At 34.9% G+C, this 16869-nt stretch overlaps 1 protein-coding gene across 2 annotated transcripts in view; it reads right to left on the bottom strand.

Moving 5' to 3' along the window:
* Positions 1-16869, bottom strand: part of ssh (Protein phosphatase Slingshot) — a 27420-nt gene extending 10551 nt beyond the window's left edge. The window contains exons 1-4 of one of the 2 annotated variants that reach the window (XM_073087306.1): positions 16482-16869; positions 14409-14470; positions 1051-1222; positions 69-232 (exon numbers count right to left, since the gene is read on the bottom strand). In XM_073087306.1, the coding sequence (XP_072943407.1) occupies positions 69-232; positions 1051-1222; positions 14409-14470; positions 16482-16535 (452 nt within the window). In that variant the 5' untranslated portion in view covers positions 16536-16869. Of the gene's footprint in view, positions 1-68; positions 233-1050; positions 1223-11312; positions 11537-14408; positions 14471-16481 lie in introns of those variants that run through there. The other variant, XM_073087307.1, reaches the window with a different exon arrangement.

Raw genomic sequence — 16869 nt, 5'->3', positions numbered from 1 at the left:
TACTAGCAGATGGTCTGCAAGCTCATTTACAACTTAAACCTCATAACAAAGACCCTCAACGCGCTTACCCATCTCCATCCAGCTTGATGGAGGTGTCGGCGAGTACTCTCAGCACGAGCCCGACCGTGGTACGCTCGTTGCAGTCGATGCCCAGCAGCGCGGCCTCCTCGCTGCGGCACACGACCACCAGGTACCGGGTGCGGCCCGCGTGAGCGCTCTCCAGTTTCACCGCCTGGATATTTTCAAGAGGAAACTTTGTAGATGCGTTAAAAGATTTTTGTCAGGAAAATCTAATCGGGTTCACGTCACCGACAAGGTCATGCTTTGACGCAAATTTCGCCTCAATATTCATTTCACTTTCATAGATTATGTTTTCGCTTTTGTCAGAAGTCCCCTTGAATGTTTACCTCTGTTTCATGCAGAAATTAAAATTAAGTTGGTAATTAAAGCAATCGTGAAAGCATGTCGACATAGGCAAAGTGATCATGATCAATTGGTCACTTTGCCTATGTCGACATACTTTGCCTCATGTAACTGTGAACGATACCGAGCCTGTTAAACAATCACAGAAGTGGGGAATGGCGTCTTTCAACCCTACTATAGACATAGCAAATGTGCTAACCCGTTGGATGATCCGATGGAATTTTATCTCCAACTAATAATGCGTAGGTAGGAGGAATGGTGACGTAAGCTCCAGGTTTAATGATTCCTCATGACATTCGCGGTTGTAAAACAGTAGCAAACTCTTTTATTTCATAAGTTTAAAACGTCTAGTTTCTCGTTTTAAACGAACTTAAATATATTCATTGCTTATGGTTACGCAATACATATTTATAAAAATAAGCATTAACTACTATAATAAAGACAATCCGTGATTAGATTATAAATAAGATTTAGAGTACTATACAACGCCTTTAAGAGGACGCATTAATTAAATCCGTATAGAATATACCTGCTGCACAATTGACTGTTGATGTTTCGAAAAGCCTTGACTTTAAAAACTTTACATTCACTGTGACCTCACTCCAGTTGGAGAAGGGAGTGTCGTACCATTTTGAGCGTCTCCTCCGGGCGCACCAAGTAAAACATGGACTGAAGGTGGTGGTGGATATCGGGCTGGGGATGTGGCCGCGCCGGCGACCGCCGCTGGTCCGCGCACCCGTGCTCCGCGCCGCCCAGCACCAGCGCCGCGCCCTTGTTCGCGAAGTAGCACTCATTGAGACTGAAACAATATTATTATACACGTTTAATATAATACATAATCAAATAATGCTTCTGTAACATTCAGGGAACAATCTACTTAGGTCAGCAACCGAAGCTAGCAATAAGTACTTTAAAAATGAAGAAAAACAGGCCGTCCTTCGGTCGTGTTGATTGAGATTCGCATGAAGTACTCGGCAATAAACATTTTTTAAATATAATGCAACCGCGAAATGTATGAATGACGCCATTTTTAGTAAAGTTGCGGCAATCTATCTTGGCGCAGCGTTTACCTTCCTTTCACCACAGTGGCGCAGCGCGGCGCGGGCGCAAGTCGGAGTCCGACTCGGCACCGGTTGCCGAGACGACTCGCCGCCAGGCCCTTGAGCCGCGGCTTTGCCTCAATATGTTCAACGTCCGCGATTACTCATTCGCTTCCACCGTATACAAGTCTAACCTCATATCTGTACGTCTAACTATAATATCAAGCCTATCAATTTCGTTTAACATCTCGTATGTATCGCTCTACACGTGTAGAACACACTTATTCTTAATTTACTAACTTCAATAATAAACCTATTGCGTAGCATAAATATGCATGAATATATGTAACTAACATTTGCGCAGACTTGTAAGTCTGTAATACCTGCCCACACCGTACTTATTGAACGGAGTTTAAATATTGTGCGACTGGGGTCACTGAGTGACATTTACCTAAATATAGGCCAAATAACGTTCAAAGGAAGCAGTCGAACGTCAAATCAGTGAGGTCTTCAAAAATAGCGTCAGAGGAAACATGTGGGAAGAGTAAGCATCACGGCACCTATTAGGAAAGGTGAAACAGCGCCTAATAATAGCCAATAAAAATATTAGATGATAGAGCTTAAACTAGCAGCAAAATAACATTGTCGCATCCATTACGACGGCAAGGGCGGTTGCTCTCAAGGTTCGTTAAAAATAGAGCGGCGGCGTGTTGCCAAAGTAGCGTTACCCGCCCATACATATACACCGGCCGGAGCATCTGTAGCTTGCTTCTTCACATCGCGATGGCCAATTTGGGGCAGCGCGCCACTCTGCCTCGTCCATTACCCATTTATTTTGAACTTGCTTTCCGTCCGCGACTCTGCGCGCATTTTAAGTAACATCTAATTAGGAAAACCTTTTTATTGTGTTAAAATTTGAAGATATTCACTGGAGACTATAATAGAGTATTTTTTTTAAATTTCACATTAGAGAAACTAGATACAGGTCTGTGAGAGAAATACATGATTAGATTACAGATAGAAAATTTCAGATGTATTCTTTAACAAATTTTAAATTTTTATTTAAAGAAATTCGTATATTTATATATATCTACTTTAAAATATTTACTTGCAAATGTAATACAGCATAATTTAAAAACCGGTGTTCAAAATAATTACCTTTTTTTTTTTTTTTTTTTTTTATAATATAAGAGTAGCAGACGAGCATGCAGTCCACCTGATGGTAAGTGGCTACTGCCGCCCATGGACATCTTTAATCAACCCCAGATAGGATTAGATATTCCTACCTGAGGTCGGCCACAGATGCGCCGCTACCCCTGAGGACTAAGCTGGAACGCCTCGGAAAAGTCTGTCTCCCTTACCACACCCTTCAAACCGGAACACAGCAGCGCTTAACACTGCTGTTATTAGGTAGAAATAGGTGTGGCGGTGGTGCCGCCGGAGTCGAACCACAAAGGGTTCTACCACCTTTACCTACAGACAAACTTTTTATTTTTATATAAGTATAGAATTATATGTTAAATTAATAAAGCAATTTGTCAATATTGCAAACAAAACGGTCAAATCATATTAGGAGAATTAAGTACACTAGCTTAATCGATTTAATTCGTAAATATCGACTTTATCTTACGTAAAGAAAAAGTATGACAAGATAGGATTATAATTTACAAGAGATTTAATTCATATTACGTTCGTAGACGTGTGTTAGATTTAATATTCTAGTACCAACGAATTACCAAAACTAGTACTAATTAATTGAAAGTAATATAATTATATTATATGAAATTCTTCGTAATATGCTAACTGTAATGCTCTAAATACCTCGTTACCTTGCAACCAATTATTTTTTACACTTTATTTCAATGTTTTGTGCAAAGGATGCAAAATACATTAAGTAAATAATCACAGATACTTAAAAATAAATTAACATCGCATGTTTCAAATACAACTGTAAAAAAATACAACAAACTGACTCACGAGTATAAAAAGTGCTCAACTATATAATGCAACATTGACTCTCGAATAATTAATTATTAATTACCATAAATTCCGCCGGATGGAAATTATTTCGTTTAGGAACTAAATAATGGATTTTACATTCATGTCCCAACACTACTATAGGGTACGTTCCACATACATACACAAAGAGTGCACTAACACCCAGTAAACATTTAAAATCATTATCAAAATTGTGTGTCAGGCACATAATCAAACCTACACAATAGGCTTGGTACGCCGATATGGGGCTATGCACGCGAGACGCATTAACCACATAAATAATAATCTATAATTTCATTTATTTAATATTTTTTTACGTGTACGTTGCATTTTTTAATTGTAACTATTTCATTGAGCATGTTTCTCTTATAGCCCAAAATGCCAGACCTTTTTTTTTGTTTACGAGGGGGACACCTTCAAACGCTACCCGACGACATGGGAGCGACGCCGGGTTATGTGGGATTTTTACCGCAATAAAACCCCCCCGGTGGCCGTCCTCAACGCTTGTTGGAGAACTCCGGGATCTCCGAGGGAACACAACCGGAGTCCTCCAAGCGCGATGCCCCGATCGGGCTCTGCCCTGGGGGAGTACTTTTGGCTTCTCCCACATCATTTGGTGTTTACGACGGTATGCGACCACACATACCGTCGTCCTTCCCGGGGTGGCTTGCTGGAGGGTTCGAGCTCCTACTCTTGCCGCCCGCAATCCCGGAAGCCCGCTTTTAGCCGCCTCTTACGATAGGCAGGGAATACCGTAGCCCTATTCTATTCCCGAGACTACAGGGACAAAAAAGGCCTACGTCAATTTACAGAAACTGAAAATTAATTACACATCTCTTTGCTCAAATCCAATTATTTTCTAAATGCTCCCATTATTTTTTACGCCATAAAATAATGGGTACATGGCGATATTATTCTATTATTATTGGCTCATGTAAGTTTTATTGTTCTAATGACTCAGGAAAATATAATCGCTAACAAGTATACAGGGTGAATTTTTAAAACGGGCCTTCAGGGCCAAATCCGAAACTATAAGGATTAGCGAAAAATGCTGAAAGGAGTTACGAGGCCGATTTTGATAAAAACTAAAACTGGATCATTAGTTTTTTAAAATATCTTTTTCCCTAGCCGGGAATCGAACGAGTTCATTTTGAAAAAAATTACACCCTCTATATTATTCCACCATCTAATAGTGTCGCTTATAAGGATCAAATTCTGGGAAGTAATGTTATGTGACAAATTAAAGGAAAAGGATTTTTTTAAAGAAAATACATATTTTTCCATACATTGCCATACTAATCCTTAAGGATTATACATAACAAATGATTTATGTGTAATTCTTTAGAAACATACGTAAGTCATACCATTGAAGAATTTGTTGGTTAATCAACTAATTATTTGATGTTATAACCGTGACATACGGCTTAGTATGAGAAAGTAATAGTTTGGCAAGTAAATTACCCCCGTTTTTAGGATTTATTTTTTAATAAAAATAGATAAGTGATTAAATAGTAAATGGTTATTGTTTGTTGTTTATAACTACGTTTCAACAGTAAATATGATTTTCTATATCTCTTTGTTTATACTCTCACTCGGATTTGACTCGAAAAAGACATTATCGCAAATTGTCAATTTTACATCTGTATTAAACGAAACTCCGCCCATAGCAAGTTAAATCTATTATAATGGTCCTAAAAGTAACCTTAACTAAGTCTGACATAAAAATATAAATTCTTGAAGAACAAAACGTTCATTTCGAATGATTTGAAACATTGAGCCAAAAAATTGTTAATACGCGAAATGTTTAAATTGATGAATGGCGGGAACTTAACTGCCAAATTAATATAAAGAAATATGTATTTTCTTAAAATTGAGGCTTTTCCTTTAGTTTGTCATTTATCATTACTTCCCAGATATTGATCCTTATAAGCAACACTATCAGATAGTGGAATAATATAGAGGGTGTATTTTTTTTCAAAATGAACTCGTTCGATTCCCGGCTAGGGAAAAAGTTATTTTAAAAAAGTAATGATGCAGTTTTAGTTTTTATCAAAATCGGCCTCGTAACTCCTTTCAGCATTTTTCGCTAATCCTTATAGTTTCGGATTTGGCCCTGAAGGCCCGTTTTAAAAATTCACCCTGTATACTAATATGGACCGTAAGTACACTATCATTAACTAATCAACTGATTGAGTAGAATCATCCAATGTACAAATATACTGCCAATCTACCACATAAACATTAATTTATTAAGAAAGAAAATATAATTAACTGCATAATTTAAAACTATTAATCTTAGCAAATTATTAACGCAACAAGCGATAACGAATGATAGCAATCTGAAATCGTTTTTCACGCTAAGGTTATACATACGAAGTATAGAACAATCTTATGTAATAAAAAATGCCCTCAAATAAAAATAACACAATTTTTACAGGTTTTCTAAGATAATTTGATTTTGTGTTACTTACTAATTAGCCCTTCCGTAAACATTGTGTCCAAACAAACAATAATATAACAAAGGAGCCTTTTCAAGCTGAATGCACCCCAAGTTTACCAATCATCTACGGTGCAAATATAAAAAGGTATTATGCAAGGGAGTGATCTGCATTTTTCCCTTAAAGGAGAAGTTGGAGACGGATTTTAAAGATTCCTTCGCTGTAAAGGATGTATCTAATACTGTTTGAACATCAACATCGCGATTATTTCCGCCGTACAACAGTGTAGTTCTTGTATTCTAGCTTTGATGGATAACACGGCAGACTTAATCTTATATTAATAGATGACCCAGCTGGATTTCGGGTATGAACAACATTCTTATCTAAAGTTGGTGACAATTATGTATGGACTCCAGCTCACTTATCATAGGTGGACTACATGGTCATTAACTAATTGCCTCGCTTAGTCTGAAGACAAGTGGTAGTACACACAACTCCGTGCATTACTGTCAAGGTCAAGTGCCAGTTGAAATTAATATCGCAACAGTAAATAATTCATTGTTTTTAACATAGTTAACAAAATTTAAAGTCATGTGAAAGAGTAATTAAATATAATTAAACTTGATATTGAGACTCCTTTCAAGGTTTCACCCTCGTATAGCTGCCAGTAGGTACTTCAGATTTTACGGGAATTCCCGCTATGAACAAATATTTCATAGGGTAGAAATTTCGTTAAAGTAAGTCCAGCGATGTTCAAAATTAGCCCGCGAGGACAATAAAAATAAAACTTCAAGTGTTTTAATAAGATTCCGTTATAGGATAAATACGTAAATATACTTATAAAATAATAGTTATTATTATTTATAGACAGATATTTTCATGTTATCGAAACACTATGACATAAGCAAGTTTCACGAACATCAAAGACAAATTTCAAAACTACAAATGAATCGATTTAGTTCAATAAGTTTGTCCCGATTCTCAATTGGAATTGGCACATGCAAGAACGAATCGCACCAGAACTAATGAGTTTCAATTACAATTTTATTAATATAATAGGTACATAGAAACAGAAAATAATTCATTCAACTATTGATGTGTTGGACCGCCTAATATCTGGTAACCAGAATTTCATTTCGTTTATGATTTATGCAGCAACGTACATACGTAACATAAGTAGAAGAACCTACAAGTCTTACTTAGCCTCGTAACTAAGGATATAAGTTATTCAGATTATTAAAGGTTGTTGTGGTAGTGGTTGTATAAGACCCTTTGTGGTTCGGCTCCAGCGGCACCACCGCCACACCTATTTCTACCTAATAACAACAGTGTTAAGCACTTCTGTGTTCTGGTCTGAAGGCTGTGGTAAGGGAAACATACTTTTCCGAGGCGTTCCAGCTTAGTCCTCAGAGGTAGTGGCGCATATGTGGTTGATCTCAGATAAGAATCTTATCCATCTGGGGTTGATTACTGATGTCCATGTGCGGCAGCAGTCACTTAGCATCTAGTGGAATGCGTGCTCAATGCTAGTCGTATATGATAAAAAGGTCAGATTTTTAACCAGTAGGTATATAAGTGTAGGTCTGTAATTAACCTTATGTATTGTACAAAGGTTTTTTTTAACTGCTGAAAGTAAATAATTAACTCATATATTTGACGTCACTGTGTAGAAAAAAATCAGGGGTATACGCGATCTTGTGTGTTAAATTCGTAATAGCTAAGAGGTAAACTCTACGAGTCTCGGACTCGTGATGACAAATTCCATACACTTAATGTAAACAACACATAAAATTTAATATCCTTATATTAGTTTATGTAATTACAATTTCCGGAACTACTTGGTTTTATATAAATATTTAAGCGCCCTTTCCTTGTATACATCTTATTCCTTATGAATCATTACATAGGCACAGTTTTTCGTACGAACGCACGGAGCAAACTCGTTCAAAAATATACCTACATTTTGTTAATGAACAATTTAATTCCCAGTAAATGTGAAGTTTTGGAATGATGCGTTGGGTTATTTATCACAACGAATCAGACTTTTCAATTTCATAGAAAAATAATACTAATATAAGTAGATGTTATCCTTCAAGAATTCTTTTCTTCGATACGTAATAAGCAAATCTTTAAATGCTGTACTTCTAAAGATATAATACATCATAAACGAATATAGTTGCACCTCAAAGAAAAAAACTATAACTGAAGAATTTAATTCAAATTCAAATGTCATTTATTCAAAATTGATTCATATACAATACTTTTTGAAAGTCAACAAACTACCACCGTTACGAAAGGTGTTTCGCTATGGAGAAGATGCGGCGCAAGAAACTCCATGCGTGTGCATAATTGCCTCTTTTAAAGGATATTAATTATTGATGTTGTAGCTGGAGTTGTAATGTAATGTTTAGTATAGTCCGCGTAAAACTGCTAATTCGCCCATTTTGATATAAATAATTATTAAATATTATAATTAATATTAAAATAAATTCTAATGATTAAAGCAACCTTACTATCAGAAATCACCTTCTGTTGTTGAACAAGGTTAAAGATTGCTTATTTTTACATCAAACTTTCCAAAATGATGTTCTTTTTTCACAACAAGGTTCGTTAGTAAGTGTTATACAATACTACTTTAAAGTTTTTACATTATAATAACAGACTTACATATGCAGGTTAGTTGTAAGATTAGAAATAAGTATGTATATCAGTTTTTGAAAATAATCATAAGTTTAAATGTGTATAAACCCAACTATATAGTCCGAACGTCATTCGAAACACCAAAATTAGTATTGTGTATTATTTTGTCGTAATTAACAGGTTCAATATTCATTATTCTAGGAGGAAATATATGTGCCCAACGAAGGACTTTAAACCCCTGATGGATGATTCACAATCCTGTACGTAAAAATGAATTTGAGCGGGTACAAAATATAACAAAATATTACTATATAGTATACTTAAAAGCCTTATAAGGCAGTTGATAAAGGTTGGAGCAAAAGAAGACTAGAAGAAATTTAGACACGCCATAAGGAAACCTATTCCTAGCGATGCATGGACAAATTTAAAAAATCCACATAAGGGAAAAAATATTTCATACTAAAATGTCAAAGGAATTACAAGAAATTAAAATAACTAATTGAAATGAGGATAATGTATCAAAGTAATGAATTGTTTATTTATTATTAATTTCGTCGTCGTTTTTTAGAAACAAATAATCCTGAACAACTAAAAATTATGGCGTATATTTTAATCATGAGCAAGTATTTGTATTGAAAAACCATTGTTTTTTTTTATTAAAAATAAAAAAACATACTATGATAAAATGTTTTTACATGTCTTATTGCAACTTGGAATGAAACGTCAATATCAATTGACCAAGACTTACGCTCGTAAATAATCTAAAGGTGGTAGAACCCTTTGTGGTTCGACTCCGGCGGCACCACCGCCACACGTATTTCTACCTAATAACAGCAGTGTTAAGCGCTGCTGTGTTCCGGTTTGAAGGGTGTGGTAAGGGAGACAGACTTTTCCGAGGCGTTCCAGCTTAGTCCTCAGGGGTAGCGGCGCATCTGTGGCCGACCTCAGGTAGGAATATCTAATCCTATCTGGGGTTGATTACAGATGTCCATGGGCGGCAGAGCCACTTACCATCAGGTGAACTGCATGCTCGTCTGCTACTCTTATATTATAAAAAAAAAAACTCTATCTACCCTATGTTTTGCCTATCACCCACTAGAAATTGATAACATTTGATCTGTGATTGACAAAAATTGGATAGAATGATCATTAGTAACGACCGTCATTGTATATTCATACATATTGAGAACTATCATCCTATCTTGGTACCATCACCTTCCTTAATGGTGCCACCATTACGTTCCTGGATTGTCATCTAAGTCTTTATATATAAAAACGAATAAAATCTTACTCCCTTACTCACCGACTGCCCAAACAAAACAGAGCCTAAACTAGGTACTAAAGCTAGAATCATGAAATTTAGACAACGGGTTCATTGTATAATATAGGTACTGCCTAAGAAAGGATTTATAGATATGCCACAATCGAAGCAATAAATAAGGGTTGGAAGTTTGTTAAATTCCGCCAATTTTGAAACAAGCAGTATGGAAATTAGAACATATTTAGCTTTTTGGTTACAACAATTAAACTCTTGTTTTCGACGCTGTTTTGGTAAATCAACTCCTAAGGCGGTAAAATAGGGGTTGATTTTTGTCTATTATATTTTTTTAGACTACGCATTCGAAATAAAATTCGGCTTTAAAGGCTTTGGGAAGAAGTTTGATATTACTCATTACAAACGAGCTCTTACTTCTTTTACGCTATAGCGCCTTCGTACTCTCTGGACAATCCACTGGTATTGTATTTTCAGAGTCACAAGACACAAACTTTTTCTCTATCTTCACGTGAAAGTCTCGCCTAAATGGGTTCGGTAATTAACAAACGACTGGAAATAGTTCTAAGGAATTACTGACACACACATACGTTTTATTTATTTGTACAGATTTTGTATCAAGTACAGAAAACTATGTACATGTAACATGTAAAAGCTAAGCAGACACAAAAATATAATTTGCGTTAGTTGTACGAGCAGATATTACTGATACGACAAATTCGACCGCCACGCAAGTGTTGCATTGCTAAGTTGCTAGCTCTCTATCTACGTATGTACATGTTTATAAAATATTGTTGCAATAACAAATGTTAAAATTTTCATAACTTCGAAAAAAAATCGTAAAAAACACTAGAATAAAAAACTGCTATGAAACTCTCCAAAAGAACTTTTAAGTAACCTTGCTAAGGGTGATTGGCTCAAATATAAACACAAAACAAAATTGTAAGTTTATTGTTTGCAATCAAGGACATGGTATCATTCAGCCTCGCCGTAGTTAGTTACTTTCCTTACCTTTATTATTACTTAAATAGTCACAAAAACTCCTGAGTAATCAAAATAAAATTAGAACTATACGACTTACGAGTAGGTACTGTTTGTGTCAATAAAAAGTAAACACACTGAATCTAATATTACTCTCTCTGGCACATATATGTCATTGTACTTATTGTACTTTATATTACCTATATTAAGTACCATTTTTTTAGAAACTCATAATAAATCAAATTGTAGTCTATTTCCAACATAAATAGTTATAATTATTTTAGGATTATGAAAATATCTAATTATGGTTTCTTTAATTTGCTAAATCATTCTTATATGTATACTAAATAAATTAATAAACAAATTTCTTTGGCCAAAAAAATTGCGTAGAGCACTATGAATGATACCAAGTTGGATCGTCTCACCAATTAATATAAGATAATGCAAAAATTAGCGCAATGCGTATAGTTAAAAATTGTTAACGACAAACAATAACATTGCCATTTATGTATTGCTTACCCAAACGCGACCATGTTACCAACATCAACAACGGAGTGAAGTCACACACAATCGCAATGTCACTTAATACGATCACTTGCACTAAAAAACTACGGATTTGTGGCCGCGATTTTCCGTCGGATGCGGTTTGTCAAGTTTGTCAGCCGCGGCGCTCCGGCCGCTGCTCTACGGTGCACCATGCGGCGTGCCCCGAACGATAGTACGGCGCACAAGAAGCAAATCGGCTGTTGTGTCCGCCCGCCGGGTAACGTCACGGCTTCCCTCGGAGCGGAGCGTACTGCCGCGTAAATATAGACTCGACGCACAACAGGAACACGAGGCGCTAGGGAACATGCTACGCGCTACACGCGAACACTCTTGTTGCATTTGGACGGCGAAAATACACTAACATTACACATAACGTAAAATAACATTTTTAATTATGTAGAGTTAAGGAAAGGCAAAGCTATACAATTTCCTATTTTTTAACATGATCAGGCATTTCATATACCTTAAAGATGTAGGTACCTGGATTATGTGTATCTCACCAAAAGACTCCAAATCAAACCAACAGGAAAGAAACATTTAAAAATGTGTTTGCTGAGGAATCAACTGACACACATCAATGTATCCCTATTTTTTTTAATTAAAATATTAAAATAATTAATTTAAATCGTGTTATTTACTTGCAGCAAATGGAAAGAGCAACGTTATGATCTTGGCTACAATAGATACACAGAAGCGACAATTGTCACATCAGGTGGCCCATATTTTACCAGAATAGTAATATTTTGAATGCGGATATTATACTATGTATTTGTACTGGTACCATCGCGGTACCTAACCCCTAACTAAATCCCGTAAAACAAACGCAATCTTATAAGCGTAAAAAAGCTATTTATACTCGTAGAGAAGTATTGAAAATTAGTATTTACCCATAAGTAATTTGTTACGAGACCTTTGCTATTGGTATACCTAATTTTAACGACTTTAACATGTTTAATGGGCCCGGACGTGATTATCTTAACGACGCTGTTTATCGAACTGGTAACAAAACGAGCGTGTATCAGGAATTTACCTAATCAAGTACTACTCGTAAGTATTAAGTACGTTGTCAGAACGAAACACACCTTACACTTGTAAGAAATTCTCTAGAATTAATTCTCTCGTTGCATTTGTACCTTTGAAGTTTTAAATCATACGCGTTAGGGAACGTTGTCAGGTTTGTCGCCATTAATTACACCATCTTTTATTTTTATTTCTTACCATCTGTAGTATGGTAGAGTAGCCAAAATAGGGAGAAATTAGAGTTAAACAAACTTAGCTTTTTCGAAGTATACGTGGTTCATCAACAGTTAAACCATGGCACCTGTTAAAGTTGGATTCTTTTTTAAACCTGTTTTAGGCTTTTCTAAATGCATTTGCCACTCAGAATACTAAATCAACAGATGCCATCAGTTATGTAAATGCTGACTCTACATGTAAATGTAACTAACGATAATCTCACATAGAAATAGGTCAACAATGATCCAGAGCCATTGTTAGATCAGTGCGATTGGAAATAGATACGTCAATGGAAATATGAAAATGAATATCAAACGGGGCGGTGTCAAATCAATTAAGATAAACGTCATAACATTATAACAGATTTTTCTACATCTACATTACGTATTTAGATATATTGTAAAAATCAATTGACAATATTATAAGTACGAGTATCTGAAAGTGAAGCCCCCTTGTGGGCTCTGAAGGTATATTGCGGCGGTAAAGGGCCCACAGAAAATTGGGGAGAACAGGGTGTTGGAGCGATTTAGGAGGCGATGGCTGATTCGTTTTTAAAGTGTTATAAGCACAAGTCAAAACCACATTCCTTGTTGATTTTTAAAGACCGCTAGGAAATACAAACTCTCAAAGTGGACGATAGACAATATAAATTTTATAAACAATGATATAAAATGAAACTCATTGGTCGGTTAATTGGTGTTTAGGAGGACCGACGGTACGACACGATTTCATATTTCGGCAATCTACATTGAAGCCATTACTGTAGCGCGTTGTTTCACAACTACACTGTCACGACCCCCAAAATATCTAATAACCGAACTTATCATTGCGACCCCCCTCAGCTTCGCAATAAGCGACCTTTTTATTATAAGACCTTGAACATTATAGTAGACTTCACTCTTCAAAGTTGTTGCGCTTACGCTCTCATTATTTCGTTAAAGACTTTTTGTAATGTGTGCCTTATCGTTTAGCTGCTAAGAGTTCTCTTGAATACAGATGTCGATTGTTCCCGGAAAATATAGAATTTAAGATCGATTTAATTCGCAGCCTGAAAAATCGGTACACAACACCTTTCTTTACGGAAATCGTGTAAAATATTAAGGACTCGCCGATCGATTTCTTTGACGATTTTATCGAAGTTAATTCGATTAAATGATCTAAGATCAAGATCTTTCATACCCACGTCTGACCACGACCTGCAACCCTCACGATATCTAACCGAGATACCCCCGGGAGTTGCAGCCCACCGATTGAAAAAACGTGTCGTATAATGTAAACGGCTGAGATTACCGGTGGAATCAAGTAGCCTTTCAATTATGTAATTAATTATTTTATAGAATAGCCATTTAATTAATATAATAATTAATAAATACGGTTACAATTCTGATAAGTCATATAGAATGTAGGTCAATTTAATAACTGTATATCTGTTGTAGGTGTCGACTAGTCTTAAGAGGCACGTCTTTTTTCTACAATTGACGAATAATTTAAGCTAATATCTCAAGACTGGTTGAGTTATCCTTAAATAATACTCGTATTTAAGTAGTAAACGAAAATATATGTCAACTTCTTATGTACATTTTGCATACAGTTTTTTAAAGCCCATTTGAGACATATTTCTGATTATCTATAGGTTTAAGGAAAGCCATTTAAGGCCTTATTCTTATCGTGCGGGTTTACGTCGACACGCGTGTTGCACACGGATGCGGGTCGCGTAGAGCAAACAGAATGCACGCGTGCGGGTGGGACACGCATGCAGATACACACGCATGACAGAAAAGGCCCAAAGTATTTGAAATACGAGATTTTCTGTGAACATTCCTTATGACCTACCTCTTGTTGGCTTTGTTTCCAACATCGTCTTCAGCACTTTCGTTTGATTTTTCTTCCTCATCCTGTAACAATCCAATTATTTTGGTAATTGAGATAATAATAATAATAATAAAACAAACAAATAAATAATCATGCATTATTTCATATATACTTCTTACTCAATATTTATTTGATAAACATGAATTAATTTTAGCAAATATTTTTTATTATGCTTATGTAATTTTAATTAAGATGATTTCTGTTTTAATTCATTGTTCCATGATTACTGATTACTGAATCTATTAAAATGTATTTACATTTACAAATATTTGTTTCACTTGTATACTATGCCATAAAAAAAAGATAAAAATAAAAGAAAATTACAACACTGTTCATCCTAACAACTTTACAATTTCATATGTTTAGATAAAAATTTATGAAAGGCTATTTACCATTCTGAGAATAGAGCTTTTTTATAAAATTGAATGGATTGTCCAGGGAGATCAAAGAATAAGTAACATAACGAAATAATCACATGTTTCAAAAGTTTTTAAGTTCAACATTACTTGTAGCAAATATTGATTAAAGATATTCTATTGATTAGCAGCTTCTCACTGGTTCATTTTTTTTTCAATTAATGCTTAAGATCTATATTTAATAAATAAAAAGCTATTTCTGAAAGCTATCCGCTGACATAGTGCCAATAAATTAAATACAATGTAAAATAGAGATTTTAACTTTTAAAAGTACTATTACTCCAAAGAATTATGTACAAAAAGTTGTGACAGTAGTACCACAATGAAAATAACAATAAATTATTATAATGTAAATTCATAAGACCATTTAAACTTGTTGGTCATTGTCAATCGCTTGGTAGATTTGTTAAACTGAGTTTCTATGTGTTAAATTGTTGAATTTACTTCTAACTTGGGTTAACTATGGAATTATGGGCTTTTCACACGAGACACAAAGAAACATTATAAAATATATAGGATAATACTGCCTTACACATGAATACTGCATGCAACCAAATATTCAACATTGAGAGTACAAAAAATTAAATAGCCGGTTAACGAACAACTCATACTTTTTTTATGGTATTTAAAGGTTTTGTCTTTAAAAACTCCCAAAAATACTATAACTGTATTTGAAACCTTTTCTGCATCCAATATTGAATACTGCTGCTACATGTTTAATTAAAATTGTATTTAATTCTTACTCAATAACATTCTCTTCATTCATTTTTGACACTGTCTGACTGTATGTGTATCCAAAAATATATGTATAAAAAATCCATCCCACAAAAATTAAAAGTCTACGATTGTTACTTGTTGGATATAAAAACTATCAGTCAGAAACATAATGTACAGTTGTTGTGTTTTTATCGTAAACAATATTATTTTACACTTTTAACCAACTCAGTCCAACAGGGCATTATAAATAATTAAAGTTAGATTCATGATACGAAAATTGAGATTCAATTCTATTACCAAAAGATTAAAATGCCTATTCTCTTGGGACAGTTGCAATATCCATTGTGTTGGCAATAGGAAAGCAAGGACACCTGTTTTCAAAACTATTGTCTCTACTTCATGACTGTATTGTGGTTATTATCTTGGTCTCTCTTGCTTTAGGAAATTCTAATTTTAAAATTAAATATTCACTGTCAACAGTGGGAAGGTTTATTAAGTTTGTTTACAGGACGAAGAGATACATTAATTTCTTGTTATTATCTTAGTGTTATTTGATTCATAATTTCGTTACTGAATTCTGTAACAATTAAAAGTAAATAAATATTATAACAGTACAAAAGTCAAGATGTAACTGAAAGTTAATAAAAGGGTGGGAGTAGTAAACAAATAATTTAATATAGATATCAAATAAAGTACCTTTAACAAAAGTTGTACACCTTCAATCAGCAACAGCAAGATATAAGTCTTGTTTTTTAATATCCTACAACACTGCTTTAATAGACTACAAGTCGGACCTATGTTGGAACAGTATAATTTTTTAACGAAACACTTTGTTGATCCTTTTCTTTAGCCCTGTACGTCAAATTATTGACCTAACTACACATCCGTTTTCGTTACTCACCGTTTTCCTTGGTGTCTGCACGCTGGGTGTACGACGGATTGTTACAAGTGCCATGCCACATTAGCGCTAACGAATCATTATCAAAATAATACACAATCACAAACATAAAAAGAAATATTATTCACTTATCACTTATCATAATACTAATCTTTAGATGAATCATTAAAATACTGGACAGACAATATCTAAGAAAGAGCATTACATATTTTTAACGCACTCGCGGCTGTTTATCAACATGAACAACATGGGAGGATTTTTGTTTGGGACTATTTCATTTAGTTAATTTTATTCTCGACTTGCAAACGCGCAACAACTAGCATACATAAATGCAATTGCAATGCAATGCAATGCAAGACACAAAATATCACTTTGCGAAGAAATCACATCA

This window comes from Epargyreus clarus, unplaced genomic scaffold (assembly GCF_041222505.1).
Source record: "Epargyreus clarus isolate Ecla_fem2 unplaced genomic scaffold, WU_Ecla_fem_2.2 ptg000026l, whole genome shotgun sequence".
NCBI lineage: Eukaryota > Metazoa > Arthropoda > Insecta > Lepidoptera > Hesperiidae > Epargyreus > Epargyreus clarus.
This window is presented reverse-complemented; position numbering and strand designations above follow the sequence as displayed.